At 34.0% G+C, this 17375-nt stretch overlaps 3 protein-coding genes across 4 annotated transcripts; 1 reads left to right on the forward strand and 2 right to left on the reverse strand.

Annotated features, from left to right (window-relative positions):
* Positions 1–1341: 1341 nt before the first annotated feature.
* Positions 1342–6314, reverse strand: LOC125867462 (pentatricopeptide repeat-containing protein At1g66345, mitochondrial). 2 transcript variants are annotated; one of them, XR_007446650.1, is made up of 4 exons: positions 5806–6314; positions 4086–4246; positions 2866–2985; positions 1342–2162 (listed from the first exon to the last, which is right to left on the reverse strand). XR_007446650.1 is itself a non-coding variant. In XM_049547972.1 (4 exons), the coding sequence occupies exon 1, from the start codon at positions 6108–6110 to the stop codon at positions 4452–4454; it is 1659 nt and encodes a 552-aa protein (XP_049403929.1). In that variant the 5' UTR covers positions 6111–6291; the 3' UTR covers positions 1342–2162; positions 2866–2985; positions 4086–4246; positions 4337–4451. The 2 variants fall into 2 exon arrangements, 1 of the variants encoding a protein (XP_049403929.1); XM_049547972.1 differs by having other exon boundaries at positions 4337–6291.
* A 3151-nt stretch (positions 6315–9465) lies between these two features.
* On the forward strand, positions 9466–10718 carry LOC125867468 (probable transcription factor At5g28040). The gene has a single exon (XM_049547983.1). It carries the CDS (start codon positions 9544–9546, stop codon positions 10573–10575), a length of 1032 nt encoding a protein of 343 aa, XP_049403940.1. The 5' UTR covers positions 9466–9543; the 3' UTR covers positions 10576–10718.
* A 2677-nt stretch (positions 10719–13395) lies between these two features.
* LOC125867473 (uncharacterized) lies at positions 13396–15459 on the reverse strand. Its single transcript, XM_049547987.1, has 4 exons — positions 15211–15459; positions 14576–14745; positions 14058–14245; positions 13396–13719 (listed from the first exon to the last, which is right to left on the reverse strand). The coding sequence occupies exons 1-4, from the start codon at positions 15349–15351 to the stop codon at positions 13433–13435; spliced, it is 786 nt and encodes a 261-aa protein (XP_049403944.1). The 5' UTR covers positions 15352–15459; the 3' UTR covers positions 13396–13432.
* Positions 15460–17375: the final 1916 nt, after the last annotated feature.

Below are 17375 nucleotides of genomic sequence, written 5' to 3' on the forward strand. Positions count from 1 at the left end.
TTGGTCAAGTGAAGTCGTTAATGGATTTGTCAAAGTCTGTTTTGGTGGTTGGCCCAAACTTTAATTTGGTAAACATTCCATTCATTAAACATGAAAAATACGCAAAAAATTCTACAAATATACATTTATGGCTAAGAATTTGGAGAACTAACTTGTTCTAATTCAATTTTAATACTTGTACTTTTGAAAAAAAAACATAACAGATTATTATAATAATAATATTATAATAGGGAAGCCAACAATACTGTACCTCATATATTTTTTCTTCCTTTGTTTTTATCTATTGTTTAATTACCTCAAATAGTACTGTGTATTTTTCAACTATATTTTATAAATTAATTGGTCATAAGTGGCACATATATGGACTTGTTTGGCAACATGTGTGCAAATATTTTTTCTTTTCCTACAACTTGTATCAGTTGAAAATGGAATAGATCATGGGAGATCAGAGTTTAAATTTCAGTAAAATTTAAAAGGGAAGAAGAAGAAAGAAATGAACATATATATGCATATGTAGACGTAGGGGTATGCATGGTACGATAGATATTGAAACAAAAAAATTAATGTTGCAATTTTGATATTATGATATTTAGTATGCATTTAATTAACAAAAATAATATTTGTTATTTTCTAATAAAATTATCAATATATCGAATATCAGCGAAGTATATGGTTATATATGCAATTTACAATATTTTATTATAGTACCAGTAAATATATAAAGTTATAGTAGTTCCCCATTATATGTGTATATGTAAATTGAAGCCAAATAAACTATGATTATCAATTTACCATATTGCAAAATATTAATCAAACCTTAAAATACAAGCGAACTATACCCTTTGGGGTGGCCAAATAGTTCGGGCTTGGAACTCTCATGTTGGAGGTCTAAAGTTCAAAACTCCTTGCTTGCAAAAGCAAGGGGTTTGCCTTCTGGGTCGAGCTCGTCGCACCAGACTTGCCTAGTGTGGGTTACTTCTCCTGTATGGTTTGCGAGCTATTGCATAGGAGCGAGAATTTTATCCTATGCATACCCAAAGAGTAGTGGCTACGAATTTCCCTTGTCATTAAACAAAAATACAACCGAGCCACACCATATACAAACTATGATCTAGTATTTTGAAAAATCAAAATTTTCAATATCCACCCTTAGTTGGTCACGTGTTTGCTTCGTATGTCAAATATTATGTATTTATTGATAATACTTAGCTTTCGAAGCGCAATATAGTTAAACTTATTTACAACGGCATCAATTGTTCAAATACTGAAAACACATAGTATAACATAACATGAAAAAATAATTTTTTAAAAAAATTGACCGGTATAGTGAAATATACATTATTTTGGTAAATAAACTTTTTATCATCAAATTTGGAAGAATTCATTTTTAAAAAAACACATAAGCGTAGAACACATAAACTTCAAACGCTGACTCCGTATAGAATATCTCCAGAATAATGAGCTTGACAAGCTCCAGGATACCATCAAATCCACTTCATCTTGTCACCCTGTGGCCTGTCTTCTGATTCCATGCCATTTTAAAAGGGGAACTCCATATAGCTGCAGAATAAGAACACTAAAAAAATAGATGGAAAGTTGTTGCATCCGTGTTGGATCCAGCCCGCACCTATTGATACTTTTGAAGAGTCCAAGCACATAGCTTGAAATAATTCTGTGGATTGTAAGTCAGACATCCAAAGACTTGGTGACAAACTAGTCATATCAGAGTTAACAACTAACTGACTAAGGTCGAAGCAAAAGTCGAGGTGAGCTTTTGATTCCCAAAAGAATGCTGGCTCTGGAGATAGTTTGATGAAAGAGTTCATGGACTACCAGAACTAAGATTGTGGACTGTGATGATAAGGAAAATGCAGAAATCAAGACTATATAGGGTGTGTTTGGTACGAATGAAGTATCTGATGACTCGCTGATCCGGTGAAGGGCTGAATCAACACGTGTGACTGACTTGTGAAGTGTTAGAGAACGGTCCAAATGAGTGGCAACCTGTTGCCCAGAGCCAATTTACAACAGGTCTTTCATGCACATGAGAAGCCTTTTTCATATGGAGCACTCAACCATCCACAACAGAAGCCAACCCAGTCAATATATGTTGTTGGGCAAGCATTGAAATAGCATGCCTTCTCTCAATTTCTGAAACATAACTGTCAAATGCCAACACGAAACAAGTAAAGATCACCAAACCAGATGCATGCAAGGAGAATAAATATCAAAAGAATTTAATGGAAGGCTTGTATGTTCACCTAATGAAATAATTTGAGGTTGACTTCATATACCACATTTTGCATATCTCATAAATGTATTAGACACCACCAAATCATAAGAACACTTCTGATGAGCAGAGAAATAGTCTAGAGAAATTGAATGCAAAATCTTTTAGATGCCTAAAGGCCGAATACAGGAGAATATGAGGGAGGCGAAGGAAATAAAATCTCGCTATATACTTGAGAGTATGGTTCTCAACGCTATATCAAATCAGTGATCTCCTGTTAAATAGAATAAGGTAAGAGTAAATTAGTTATCAGGGTCTTTCAGCTTTCTGTCGACATACTCTGATACGAATGGTCGCAATGTTAATTGTAAATACTATTTAAAATCTAAACTTAGTTTACTAGAGTTTATAATTTATTTGAGGCCAGGAAGACAGAACCAAGGAACTACAGCTACTTCAGTAGGACGAGGTTGCTGCAGCTAAAATATTACCAACAAAGGAAACTGAAAGCAACCTCCTTCCCCCAACAGATTAAAAGTTCCATGAATGTAGTATACAGTAGAAAGTCATACTGAAGGACACCAAAACAAACAAGATAAATAAGGCAATGAAAACTGAGTAAAAACTTCACTTACCTCAAAGGTATCGTATCATTCTGATGTTGGAGTACAACAACTACATCTTTATTTGTCCAAACAAGACTTTCGTCTTCCATCATAAGATGTTCATCCATATCAGCTAAAGACAGAACAAACCTGTAAACAAGGAGGAGATTGTTAGAGCATGGCACTCTTGTTCACAATGGCGGTAGTAGGAGAAAAAATCTTCTGGAATTTAGGCTTTTAGATCTTGTTGGGGGATTTTTATGTCGGTGTAAAATGTAGAGAATCTGATTTTTTTTTTTAATTTTGATAAAGTTTAAGTTAAGAACTTGATTTATTGAATATTGGATGGAGATATGTCTAGATGGAGCGGAAGTGGTAGTGAGGATTCACATAGCCGACCCCGACTAGGTTGGGATTAAGGCTTACTTATATTTGTTTCCATTCATTGTCAAACTAACAGAAGAAAAAAAAATCAAACTTCACATGAAATAATCAGAACTGCCAAATAGAAGAGAGATGTATCAAAGACAATGACTTTTCTTTTACAAGTATATCAAAGGCGATGCTTTTTTGGCATTTCTGATATATATCCTCTAATAATTCAGCAATAATATTGCTATAGGTCAACTATGTAAAAATGGAACAACATGCAGTACAAGTTTGTTTCAATTCATCAATCTTAATCATGACATAAATAAAAAACAACTACAGGCACAGTGTAATATGCTATTATTGTTGTCCATGATGTCCAATATCAAAGACCAATACAATGATTAATGCAGAAGCATTTGATGATCATATCTAACCATTCAGTGCAATAGGTAGAAAGGTTTACATAAAATACACACAAGCTCCTGAAAATCAAAGAAAAGTCTTTTAGCAGAACTAGTAATTGGTCACTGAGCAAAGAAAGAAAGCTGCATTATCAATTTAGCTCCCAAGTAGGCACATGCCACTGGTTCGAACCCTGCAACAGACAAAACTTGGTATTTAAATGGAGAAGGGTAGAGGAGCAGGCCCATTATCCACCGAGTATTGAACCTTGCACGGTGCACCACTGCTCCTCGGTGATTTCTCAGTTATAAGAAAAATAGTACAATCGATTTGTATAGCGATATTTCTGATGTGTTCATTTAGTATCAGAAGGCAATGTTGAACATCAGAGAGAGAGAGAGAGAGAGAGAAGTGGCATCAATACAGCAGTTATAAGCAATCGACAAAGGCGTGAGATAAAAGGTTGTTGCGCTCACACTGGAATGACTCTGGTACCATATGTGCAGTGCAGATCACCTTGTTTCTTCTATTCTACTGTTCTTTTCTTCTCCTTCTTCCACTTCTGGTTATAAGTAGCCCAGATAGGTTTATGCTTTAGTACGGAATCACTTGTACCATCACTCTCATCCATCCAGTGCTAGAAAAAGAGAAAAGAGATTTAGAACAAGCAGGCAAGGGGTAAAAGGTATATGCATGTGCAATGGATAAATATTGATCATGTTACCACCTGCCAACAAACATTCACCAATGCCATCACAAAGAAAGTTGTGCGAAACAACTTTAATCCGCTTACTGATACAGCTAGATAGCATTGCAAATAAAGTAGAAAGCTCAGAAATATTCTATTGTATGTCGTCAATCTCTGTACGTCTTTGTCTGTACAGTTGATTAGCCCTTGTTTCATCACCCATCTCCAAGTGTCTCGCGATCAATTTCTTATAAACATGAGTGCTTGGTGTCAAGGATTGACCAATCATTAAAGAGAGAAATTCGTCCGCTTCTTTCAATCTCCCACATTGACACAAAGCAATAATTAAATAATCAAAAATAGAAGTATTAGGAGAGATCGACCTATATTGCATTTCATAATAAAGCTTAAGTGCTCCCTCAACGTCACCTACGTTGGCATAACCAGCAATGAGGTAACTATAGATGCTTTGATCTGGAATGAAACCCTTATCCATCAGAGTAGTCAATAGCTTATCAGCAAACTTTGCACTTCCATTTTCACAAAGCTTGGTAACAAGCTTGTTAAAAGATAAACAACTAGGAAGGAGCCCATTTCCTGTCATTTTATCACAAAATTTCAAGCTTTCTTCTAATCTTCCCACTTCTGAACAAACCTTAATCAGGTGATTAAATGTTTCACCAAATGGTTTCATATTCAAACAATCCATTTCGTCCATCAACTTAATCGCTTCATCTATCCGCTTCTCCTCACAATACGCCCCAATGAACGAATTGTACACCAGTGCATTCCCTTCAAAACCCCGTCTAAGCATTTCATCATAAACCCCCCAAGCAGACTCCAGATCTCTCATCTTCACCTTTGCAAGAACGATCAACGAACAAGAAATTGTATCAAGTATCATGTTCTTTTGCAACATTCTCCTCATCAACCTCAACCCGTCTTCAATTCTACCCTCCTCAATCATCCCATATATCAAACACGTATTCACAACAACCCCAGGTTGACATCTTTTTCCATGACTTTTCTCCACAACATCCAAAAATCTCTGTAACCTCCCTTCTTTGCACAAAGCACTAATCATAATTCTAGTTGTCATTTCATTCGGGTATATCCTTTTCTCAATCATATACTCATAGATACCCCAAACCATCGAAGTCTTTTCCGACTTTTGCACGACATGTAGCAGAGTATTATAACTAATTACACTAAGCATAAATCCATTTCCATCCAACAATTTACAAACATCCAGACCCTTATCTACCATTCTCAACTTAGCACAACATTGCACAAACAAATCAAACACAAACGAACACGAATCAGCTAATTTATAACTTTCAATTAAACAATCAAGAACACCAAACACATTTTCATCAACCCCTGATTCTTTCCTCAAAACAGATTCAATTAACGCATTGGCATGTCTAACAAGCTTAGATTTAGCAAGAATATGAATTGTAATGCAAAATATAAAAACCCCATGTCGAGAATTACAATTTTTTGCTGACCAATGGAAGAAAGTGAGGGCATTTTTGGCATCATGAGGTTCTTTGAGCTGTAACAGCACTTCTTGAACAATTGGGTCAGTGAAGTGAAAAGATTGAAACTTTTTTGTTAAGACTTCCCAATTTTCTCCTCTACGTAGTGAATTGCATATAGAAGTGATGATGGGGTTGTTGGAATTGGTGGAATCTTGAAGAGTTTGGAGTGAATGGGTTGAATATGGATTTTGGTGGAATTGAAGTAAGAAATGGGAAGTTTTTGTGAGTAAATTGGAAGCTAAATGGGAGATAATACGAGGTGATAAGTTCATTTTTTTCCCATAAGATGAAATTTGAAGTTCAAAGAGGTAGTTTTATCTTCATGGTTGATTGAAGAGGATGACAGCAGAGCTTAATTTATGCAGATGGAAGAAGGAGAATTATATCAAGAATGGGGGCGGCGATGCAGGGTGGCGCTGCGGATGTTGGGTGGGTAGGGTGGTGGCGTCGCGGTGGAGACGGGGAGTTGGGGAGGAAGAGCTGGACTGTTTGAATGAATTGGCTTACCTCAGCATTTTAAGATAAAATAGTTTTTTTTGTGTATTTTTATGGCGTATTTTTATTGTGTTGGAGTAAAAGATAAAAAATATATTTTTAAAAATGAATTTTTTGTTTATTTGATAAATATTCAATACTATCAATATTTTATAGATTATAAAAAAGAAAATCATATTGGATCCCACCATTCTACAACAATAAGACAAACTTCCTATGCTTTTATAAGTGAGGTTTGTGGAGGATAGGATATACATAGATCTTATATCTATTTTTGTGAGGTAAATAGTTTTGAAATAGATCTTTGGCTTAGAGTGTGTTTGGTATGAAGGAAATGTTTTCCAATTTTCTCATGTTTGGTTGGATTAAATGTTTTGGAAAATGTTTTCCAAATCAACTCATTTTCCTCAAATTTAAGGAAAATGACTNGAAGAGGATGACAACAGAGCTTAATTTATGCAGATGGAAGAAGGAGAATTATATCAAGAATAGGGGCGGCGACGCAGGGTGGCGCTGCGGATGTTGGGTGGGTAGGGTGGTGCAGGGGCGGATGTACAGTGTACTGAGGGGATCATCCCCTCGATAAAAAAATTACACTATCAATTTTTTTGTTTACGTGTATATAATTAAAATTGAACCCCCTGAGCATATGTGAAAGGAGTAGCTCAATGGTAAACTGGGTTCAGGAAATTGCATTTGTGGGCTTGGTCACGGGTTCGAATCCAGCAAGCAGCAATTTTTGTTTCCTAATTTTTAAGCGTTTTTGTTGGCCGTAAGTTTTAAGGGTTTTCATTAAAGTAAATAAACCAAATGATGACGTTTCAAGGATTAAATTCTTTATATTTTAAATCACTAATTGAAAAGTCAACAATAAAAAAACCCCTCTTTTCTAGGGATTTCAATATTTGAATTTTTCCTCCTCCTAGTCTTCTCTTTCAATGAAAAAGATGTATTTGATAATATTTCTAATGATGTTATTATTAAGACATTTCAAGATATGAAACCTCGTAGAATACAATTGTAATAATGTATGTAGTTGCATTTTCAAATGTAAAATTATGTTTTGATGGTTTCTTAACCTCCCTTCAAGGTTGTGTAGATTTGTAATGTAATGAAGCCATTTTATGCCAAAAAGAATTTTTCTGAAGAAAAAATGTATTTGCTTTGATTTGTGTTTATTGTTAGTCCTTCTAATGTTAAATTTGTGTTTGCTCTTCATTTGCACTTTTGGGAGTCGAAGAGAATTCTAAAGGAATTGAAGAACTTGTACAAATTTTTGAATGAGTTGTGCTACTTTATTATCATTTTATAGATATGTACTTTAAATTTGTTTCTTAAGATAAGTTGTAATTGTAAGAAATTATTTGAACTAAGGATTTTTTTTTGTCAACCCGTTTGTTATTCAATCCGTTCATATATGATCCGACCCGTTTATTTATGGATATTATTAGCGTGCTTAACTTTTTTTTTTGAACCCCCTTGATTGAATTCCTGCCTCCGCCACTGGGGTGGTGGCGTTGCGGTGGAGACGGGGAGTTGGGGAGGAAGAGCTGGACTGTTTGAATGAATTGGCTTACCTCAGCATTTTAAGATAAAATAGTTTTTTTTTTTGTGTATTTTTATGGCGCATTTTTATTATGGAGGATAGGATATACATAGATCTTATATCTATTTTTGTGAGGTAAAGAGTTTTGAAATAGATCTTTGGCTTAATAGAAATGTACTTGATGCATGAAAATAAGAGACTAAAACAACAATCCGATAAGGTACAAAATAAATATAGCAATAAATAGTAATACACATTAAAAAATAAGAAATTGTATGATAACTCCAAATACTAATAAAAAGGAAAGGGGGGGGGGGGGGGNTTACCTGGCCTACACAAAGTGTGACAACTCTCAATATCTTCCTATCTAAGTACTTCCTCCCAATTCTTTTTTGCATACATCCATCCTTTATAAGTTATGACCCCTACTATAATCAACTCTCACACATCCTTATTGACACATCATCACACATCTTCATATATTTGGGTCATCTTAATTTTGTCCTCTCATTTTATCTGCTACGAAGGTCATTCTCATCTTGCTTCATATAATTTCGTTCATAATTATGTCTCTCATAGTATGTTTACACATTCATATGAGTATTCTCATCTTTGCAGGAGCATTTTTTGTACGTGAACATTCTTTATTGGTCAACACTCTATGACATAAAACAAAGTATGTCAAAACATCACTCTATAAAATTCATCTTTAAATTTTGACGACACATTCTTATCGTAAAGTACCCTAAATAAGAGCCTCAATTTCATACACTCCGCTCCAATATGATACGCAACATCATCGTCAATCTCAACGCCTCATTGGATTATGGAACAAAGGTACTTGAAGCTTCCTTTCTTGAGTATTACTAATGTCTCGATCAACATTGTACTTGCATTTTAGATACTTTGTTTTAATCCTACTTAACCTGAAACCTTTAGATTCTATGACCTTTTTAAAAAATTCAGTTTATCATTAACTCCACTACACGTCTCATCAATTAATACTATATCATCCGTGAATAACATACACCACAACACTTCTTATTAAATATGTCACATCAATTCGTCCGAACACTAAAATAAATAGAAACGAACTAAGGATTGATTCCAAGTGCAATCTCATCACGATGAGAAAGTGATCTAAGTCATCTCTCACTATCTTAACTCAGATCTTGGTTTCATCACTCATATACATGATAGCCCTAATATGCATCACATATACACCTTTAAATTCCAAACATCTTCAAAGGATCTCCCAAGGACTATCATAGGAGTATTTTTTTTCATACCAAGTCTCCCTTCTTGTCACTATATACTACTCCAACACCCTCTTTATAAGATCAATAACCTTTATAATAGATCAACCGTAATCCAAATTGATTCTCGAAAATATGATACATCCCTCCACACTATTCTACATAACAAAATTCAATATTTGCAAAAAATAATAATATTCAATTACTTAACCTCCCTATTTTGGTAATAAATTTTCATTAGATTAGTGATTAACTAAAATTAATTCCTTTTTTACAAAGTCTTAACCCTAAACCGAAAATAACGCTTAAACCAAATTAATACCAAATCACAAAATTAATCAATCTCAAATTCATGAACACAATAGCACTGTTTTCGTCTTCAATGGTTCAGCCCTTAATCATATTGCCATGAACTCCACGCTTCCCCTTTCTCAATCACCCCAAATAACTCAACCCATTTTACCCTCTTCTCCTAATAAACTCCCTATCAAACGCAAAGCAACCGACGACCCCTTTACCTCCGCCGCCGGCGAAGGTGGTGGTGCCAATGGAGGAGACGGAGAAATGGGTTCGGACCCAAAACCCCCACCATTCAAATTTCATCGAATATGGACTGAACCGGATGAGATCCGGTTTCTTCAAGGTCTACTTGATGGGTCATCGGAAAATCTCTTCTTCCCTCGTGATCTTAATGTTTTCTATACTCGTTTTTCGAACACTATGTCGCAGCCTTACACGAAATCTCAGCTTTCAGAGAAGCTTCGTAGGCTTCGGAAGAAGTTTCGGGTTATTTCTTCTCGTTTGAGTAAAGGGTTAGATAGGTCGTTGTTGTCTCCTCATGATCGTGCTTTGTATGATCTATCGAAACAGCTATGGCATCCTGATTTTTCTGATACGTCGCCTTTTAACGCTGAGAAATCGAAGAAATCGAATTTGGTTGGGGTTGTTAAGGTTAGTTTTTTGCCGAATATTTATGACCCGGATCGATATGGTATTGTTCCCTACCAAGATGGGAATGGGTCGACCTGTAATGGGGTTTCAATGAATGAGGAAGTGGAACATGGTGAAGATGAAGAGAATGATGGTAATATTGAGTTTGATGAAGAAGATGGGAAATTAAGTGAGGTGAATGTGGAATTGGATAGAGGGGAGATAGGGGATGAACGGGTTGAATTTAGTCGTGTGAATGGTCCGGTTCAGGTTGGAGTAGGATTTGGTGCAGGGGATATTGCTGCAAAAGTGGTGATGGATGTGTTTGATGAGTGTTTGAAAGATTTTAGAAATGGTGTTGTTGGAGAAAGATCAAATCTTGGTGGTATTTTGAAGGAAGCAAGTTCGGACGAGTTTGAGGAGAGGTGGAAGGAACAAAGAGTCGCGGAGTTGAACGTATTGGCAAGTCGTATGAGGTTGGTTCTAGAGCATTCTCTTCAAAGTCTATGAGTAAATGTGTTAAACTGTATATGGAGTTTAGTGCTAACTTTTTGTTTAGATTTCCGTAGTAGTTTTTTTCGCTCATACAGTAGTATTACTACCTTTTGTTCAAGAAATTTTGTAAATTTTTGGCAAAAGAAGATATTTCTTTCACATATGGCTTGCTACTATTTGATTCTTGCATATGATCTTTTTATCTCCATAGGCAACTTCAAAGGTAAACCTTTAAAATGAGCTCATAAGGCGTTTAGGAACACGTTTAAAGGGAATGCAGTAACTAACCATGTTTAGGTGTAGTTTCGTGTCATCATGTAATTGATTGAATTGGTATGTTATCTGATTGAAACACAGATTCCCATAAATTTGAAAACATAGTTACTGGCTCGTTATTGATGTGTTGTGTGTTTTGATAGAGTGCGCTAGGATGACAGTGGTTATGGATCCTATTGTGTATCACTTGCAACTGTTAGTGTGTTTGACAACAAGCTGTAATGGCATGAGTTCCGACTGCTCCACCGTGAAACCTTTTAACAGCATGTTAGTGTTCATGTGAGGTATAGCTTGATGGAAGGTTTTTGGATAACATATAAACATAACTCAACGCTTCATCAAAAATATAGAACATACAATAGTGTTAGTTATAGTAGCCAGAAAAACAACCGTAGCGTTTGGACTGTGATTATGATACAAAACTATGCAGTTGTCCTGTTTATGTAGTTTTAGAGTAAAAGGTCCGAAATGTATGAACATAGGTTCTGGGAAGTCGTCTCTGTACCTCAGGTAAATAGGTAACTCAACGGGACGATTTCATAAATGGTATGGTTATGATCAAGACAAGAATCTTCTCTTCTCTTTACTTTTGATCCGTCTTCCCAGATTCTGGTTATTATCTTCTGTTCTGTAAGTGGACATTGCCATTTTTTACAACTATATGGCTTGTCTTCTTCCAAAGCTGAGCTAAAATCTATGTTGCTTGGACTCTCCGAAAAATGTTGTTATATCCGTGATGAATCCTCAAAAAATGCATTACCTTTGGAGGATCAGACATGTAACTAGTGACACATTCAAACTTTTACAAGTGAATTTTAGCGCAAGGTGTTATCATTTTCAAAAAAATAAAATAAATTAAAATGGCAAATGATGGGTATGTCTGGTATGGAAGATAATATTGTTTAATTTTTATTTTCATGTTGAGACAATTCATGTACGGTTCCGGAGTCGTGCCCCTGCGCAGCAACTTAATCAATACGATTTTTTTCTTCATGTTGAGACAATTCATATACGATTCAGGAGTCACTCCCCCGTGCAGGGACTTGGATCAATACTTATATAATAGTCCGTTATCAGTTGAAGGTGGCAAGATGGTGATAAATTGCGATTGGTCTAAAGTCTAAACCTCCGACTAGCGACTTATTATGGTTTGCCCAGAATGCTTAGATGGATTAAGACCTTATTCAAATAGCGGATGCCGAGTGGAAGGGGGGCAAAGGCAAGTTTGGTTGGTCAAAATTTTTGAAAATATTTTTTCTAAAAAGATAATTTTCTTTAAAATGAGTAAAATGACTTTCCTACTGGAAATAGGGAAAACATGTTTGACAAATGGCTTTCCTCATTGATTGTGTTCTCCCATTGAATACACCTCATCTTCACCTCATCCTTATAGCCTCTGCCTCCGCCTCCATCCCCACCACCTCACACCCCTATTCCACCCCCACCTTCCATAATATTTATTTGGATTATATACAAATATTCTTAGGATAATATTTTTTGTTTACCTACCGACAAAAGAAAATAGATATGAATCTCACTTATCCTGAAAAATCATTTTCCATTGAAACTATTATTCTTCATACCGAACACACCTATATCTATAAGATTTTCAATACAAAGGCTGTGAGCTAAGTTTTGTATTTGTTCAGACTTTTCAGTAGATCGTGAAACTCAGGCTCATCGAGAAAGTAGTTTTGTAGAGTCGCAGTTTGTGTTTGACTAATCAATTTTTAATTATTTTTTTTGTTAATATTAGAAGTTTAGAACAAGAATGTGTACTTGGTCGAGTTTTTAAAAAGTATTTCTGGAAAGAAATTATCTTTCAACTTCTAAAAACCAGTTCCCATTACTATTCAAACTCACATAATTTTTTCTCAAAAAATTTAGCCTAACATCTTAACTCTCTAAACTAATCACTTTTGTATATCCAAAAGTTTGATCTTACAAGTTAAGTTTTTGTGTTTTTCTTAGGCTGATTAGGATTTATGAGAGAAGCAAAGAAAATGCATTGTTTATGTTTTTCAACTGTAATACCAAAATGCAACCAAAATGACCTAACAAGCATACTAAAATTAGTTGACACAATCAATCCAAACAAAATAAAATACCAAAAATGGTTCTTTTAATGCTATTACTTTGTCATTATAAAAGCAAAACTCAAAAGAAAAAGTACAAATAACGGGGCTATGTCTTACCTTACTAATCCTATTACGATGCGAAATCCGAAAGAGATCCATTGGAACAATTTTGGGCAGAAATGGAATTAGGAGTACTATAGGATGTAATGTAAATCTTGCAATTCATAGCAATTTTAAGTCCAATGCTTGCATCAATTCCATCTCTTACAAGCTTAGTTGTCATTTGTCAAAACCTATCAACCTCATTTAGACATAACAACCTTGTCAAAAATAGAAATAGATCCACAATTTGAACTTTACGGGTTCTGAAGTCCACAACGACTTCAAGTGCTAAAAACTAGACTCTAAATTCAAAACTTGTACATATTCAACGAATTTCTTAACACGATTTAGGACAATTTTACTGGGCCCGACTGAACTGTAAGTTACCTTCTAGTTCCACCACTCATTGAAAAACACTATTTTTCTTTCTTATTAAGGTCAAATGTTTGGTACTTTGCATCATCTTGGATAAAACTCCACCAAATACAAGTAAGAGGAATTGTTGTGGCATGCCAAAGTGCATGTGCATCTATGAGTCCTGCATATGGAGGAAAGTCACAATTCTCTAAGAACATAGCAACTCCACTCCCAAAAACAACAATCCATATTTTGCTTTTGGATGGATGTTGACTAATTCCAGCCCAAATTGCCCAAATGAGAAGTTGAGCAACACCCATTGTGACACAAACTTTTGTGTTCCATCCTGAGAAAAGTTTCAAAATAAGTATCAAATATCAAATATGAAGAGTAATATTCATAGAAACATAGATGAGTATAGTCTTATTATGCACACAAAGAAGGGGTGGATTCAGAATTTTGAGTTTATGGATCTGGATAAATTGTTTATGCATATTAAGCGAATTATTTGAACACAAATAAAGAGTTTTGGACAAAACTACTGAGTTCTGTCGAATCTGCAACTAAAACTCTAGCTCCACCCCTGGTTGGAGGTAAGTATAGTCACGTCAGCAACTCACTTTACATAATATTTGTGTGACACCACTAAAGAAGAAGAAAAAAATAATGAGATGGTGAAATTACCATGGTCCATTTGATAGTTGTTGAGGTACAAAATATGAGTAATTGTAAAGGCAAAGAGTGGAGAAGAAGCCAGTACTCTTGCAGCCTCATTCTTTATGTTGAAACTTCTTAGTATTGATATAATTAGTGAGAATCCAAGTAATGCCACAGCAGATGTGCAATCTAGCTTTTCTGTAATTTCCATGCCTCTGTAACAAAATTAAAGGAATTAAATACAAATTTCATAATATCAAATTCTCTATTATTATGAAAAAAAAAATTGAATAACAACTTACACACAGTATAGTGGCGGATTCAGAATTTTGGACAATGGGATCTTTGAGTAGAAAAACTGGGCTTTGAAATGTATCTATACTTATTTTTCACACACATATATATAACGAACATTGACACGTTGGCCTATTGGACAAGTAATGGACCCGCCGCTTTATAAACACACATTCATTATAACCAGTCTTAACTTTTTTCAGTTCAACCCGTTCATTTAACACCTTAATTATGACAGATAATTAACTCACCTGCTATGGAAGACAACACTCCAAACACATGAATTCACAGACAAGAAGCCATAAATATGCCACAAAGCAGCATAATTATAAGATGTCTTCTTATCTAGGTTGAAAAATGACAAACATCCTTGGACATTCTTTGCAAGGTTTAGTGCTGAGAAGGCAACAGAGAGAGGCTCCTGAAAAGTCAAGATATCATTTCTTATTAATAGTCATACATCCAAAAAAAAAAAGTTATATACACTGACATTATACATAAAAGTTATAACATGTTACGTCTGCAAACTTTATGTATTAAAGAAAGCAATAAATATGCAAATTAACGATGATATTCGATATTAATAAAACACAATTCAAGTATATCACTGAAAGGATTTGCATTTCTAGAAGTGTATTATTGTAAGGCTAAAAATTTCATCCTAAATAGAGCTAGTAACACGTAACATAACTAACATTCAGGGGCGTAACTGCTACAATATAGTAGCTACCTACACCCCTGCATTTTAGTTGTATTATTTTTATCAGATTGTGAATTAATGTTTATCATAGAAATTTATCTATAACTATCTAACAAGTTACATGATTGTGTAAATATTTTTTTCTGACACATAAAGCTTAGGTCCAAGATTCATAACATTACAAACCTGAAGTCCAAATACTCTTTTTAATGGCCATTTACCATAATATTTGACAGGTCCAAATCCAAGTGAAGATCTTTTTTTCTCTCTTTGAACCATGCAATGGTACTTGCAATCAGTTGGACAATCCCTTTGATTCAATTGCATGTATAGAGGCTCTTTTTGGCTATTTAATAAAGAGCCATCTAAAGAGTATTTGCAATGTTGTAAGCATATTTCTCCAGCACATCCAGTCTTTTCACATTTCACAATGCATGCCCTACACTCATAAAATTCAAAATTTTAGGAGTGGTCATGTTTTAAATAATGTGCTAGATGACACACAAATAAATGAATTCTTGAAATTAATGACTATTTGTGTTTAAACTTGATAGTGAGAAAAGGAAGAGGTAGCCTTTAAAGATACAGATTCGATAAAACTCAATAGTTTTGATTCAAATCATGTATATATGTAAAAAGATTCAGTAAATATGTACAAAAATTAAATTTAAGAACCAAATTATGTATTATCACTTTGGGTTGTCATCCTAGAATTCAGAACACATAAAGTTTAAATTTTGAATCTGCCATTTGAAAGTGAATATCTCTAATTGATCTAGAAGTACTTATTTGAAAGAGTTGAGGCGCTTGACCAAGCTTTTAAGAAGAAGAAAAGCATTTTCGAGTAGTAACAAAAGTTGTTTCTTTCAAATTAATTAGCTAAATACAAACTGATACTCTTTAAGACAAAAAAAAAACACTTTACAAAATAATTAAATTTTAGAAGTTTGACCAAACGAACAAAAAGTCACAAACATGTTCTATCCTTTGTATTGTAAGAAACAACAAAAAAAGGTTATTTGGCTGTAATAATAATTAGTATAATCAACACTGATATTGTAACTCTTACAATTTCCCAAAAAGAATTGAATTAATATAAATTTCATTATACTGTCAGCGAATATAAGTTAATTCAAATCGTTGCGATCAAGAACCAACAACATTGCACATAAATTATTCAAGCAATAAATGATTCACAACGTTATTAACACAAAAAGTGAATAAAATTAAATATGTTACCTGTACAATGGATCGATATCACCAATACTTGCATCAAATGCTCCAAAAAGAAAAGAAAAAGATACGAATAAAATAACCCAACAAAGATCTGCCATTTTATCACTATTTTAATAGGTACAATTTGAGATCTCCGATGCCATGTTACTCTCACAAATAATGTTTTTTATGGGTTAAAGTATGTTGAAATATACAATATTTTTATTGACGATGAAGCTCAAAATCTAGAATGTTTTGAGATTTATATCTAAATCACTATATGGATGATTGAATTGGGTTTTGGCTTTAACTGATTGATGGCATTTTCTAAAACGTTTTTTAATCCAAAAAAGACACGTTGTGACCAATAACAATAGCTGAAATTCCGAACCACTATAAAAGCGAATGACTTAATCACAAAAACTTTAGTTTTATTTATTCGATTGATTGATTTGGGGCATATTAGTAAATGTATTATGAAAAGGAGGAATACCATAAATTCAGGGGAAAAAATAGATCTTGAGTAATTCATGTATATTAGTTATATATAGACGGAAAGGAAAAAATTGGATTTGTCCTTTGACTAATATAGTAATATACTAATTATTATTGTTGAATCAGATATTTGAGTTTTAATTACTATTTGTAAAATTATCAATATGAACAAATTATTTTATTTGAAAAAATTACAATAATACCCACTACTTTTGTATATTTAACTACTTAAGTAGGTTATTTTGTCCAGTAAAACTAGTTTTCTTTTGCTACATTTTTTTTTAACACCCAATTTGAATTTCCCTTTATAGAAGCAATTTTCTCTTTTACTAAAATTACCTTTCGTCTTCAATCTTATTATTTTGATTTTTGGGCTGTGAATATTTTTTTTTTTGAATCGAGGATCTATAGAAAATAACTTTTTTATCTATAAAGTAAAAGGAAGGTATGTATGCACTCTATCTTCCCAAATTTAATACGTTATTTGTACTTGTCGTGCCTTTTAATTTTAATTGAACGTTAAATATGCTTAATTAATGTAACAAAATCAAATCAACTCTGAAAACATAACTTCTTTTAATCTTAGTAATTTCAAATTCTACTCAAGTCCCTTCAAATTTCCATGCACCATCGTTTCTAAA

Source organism: Solanum stenotomum, chromosome 6 (genome assembly GCF_019186545.1).
Source record: "Solanum stenotomum isolate F172 chromosome 6, ASM1918654v1, whole genome shotgun sequence".
NCBI lineage: Eukaryota > Viridiplantae > Streptophyta > Magnoliopsida > Solanales > Solanaceae > Solanum > Solanum stenotomum.

Coding starts and splice junctions, on each gene's coding strand:
- LOC125867468 (XM_049547983.1), top strand. CDS start 9,544: ATGAACTCCACGCTTCCCCTTTCTCAATCACCCCAAATAACTCAACCC.
- LOC125867462 (XM_049547972.1), bottom strand. CDS start 6,110: ATGAACTTATCACCTCGTATTATCTCCCATTTAGCTTCCAATTTACTC.
- LOC125867473 (XM_049547987.1), bottom strand. CDS start 15,351: ATGCAATTGAATCAAAGGGATTGTCCAACTGATTGCAAGTACCATTGC. Junction 14,746..15,210: donor AAAGAGTATTTGGACTTCAG/GTTTGTAATGTT, acceptor TTGACTTTTCAG/GAGCCTCTCTCTGTTGCCTT. Junction 13,720..14,057: donor CAACTATCAAATGGACCATG/GTAATTTCACCA, acceptor AACTTTTCTCAG/GATGGAACACAAAAGTTTGT.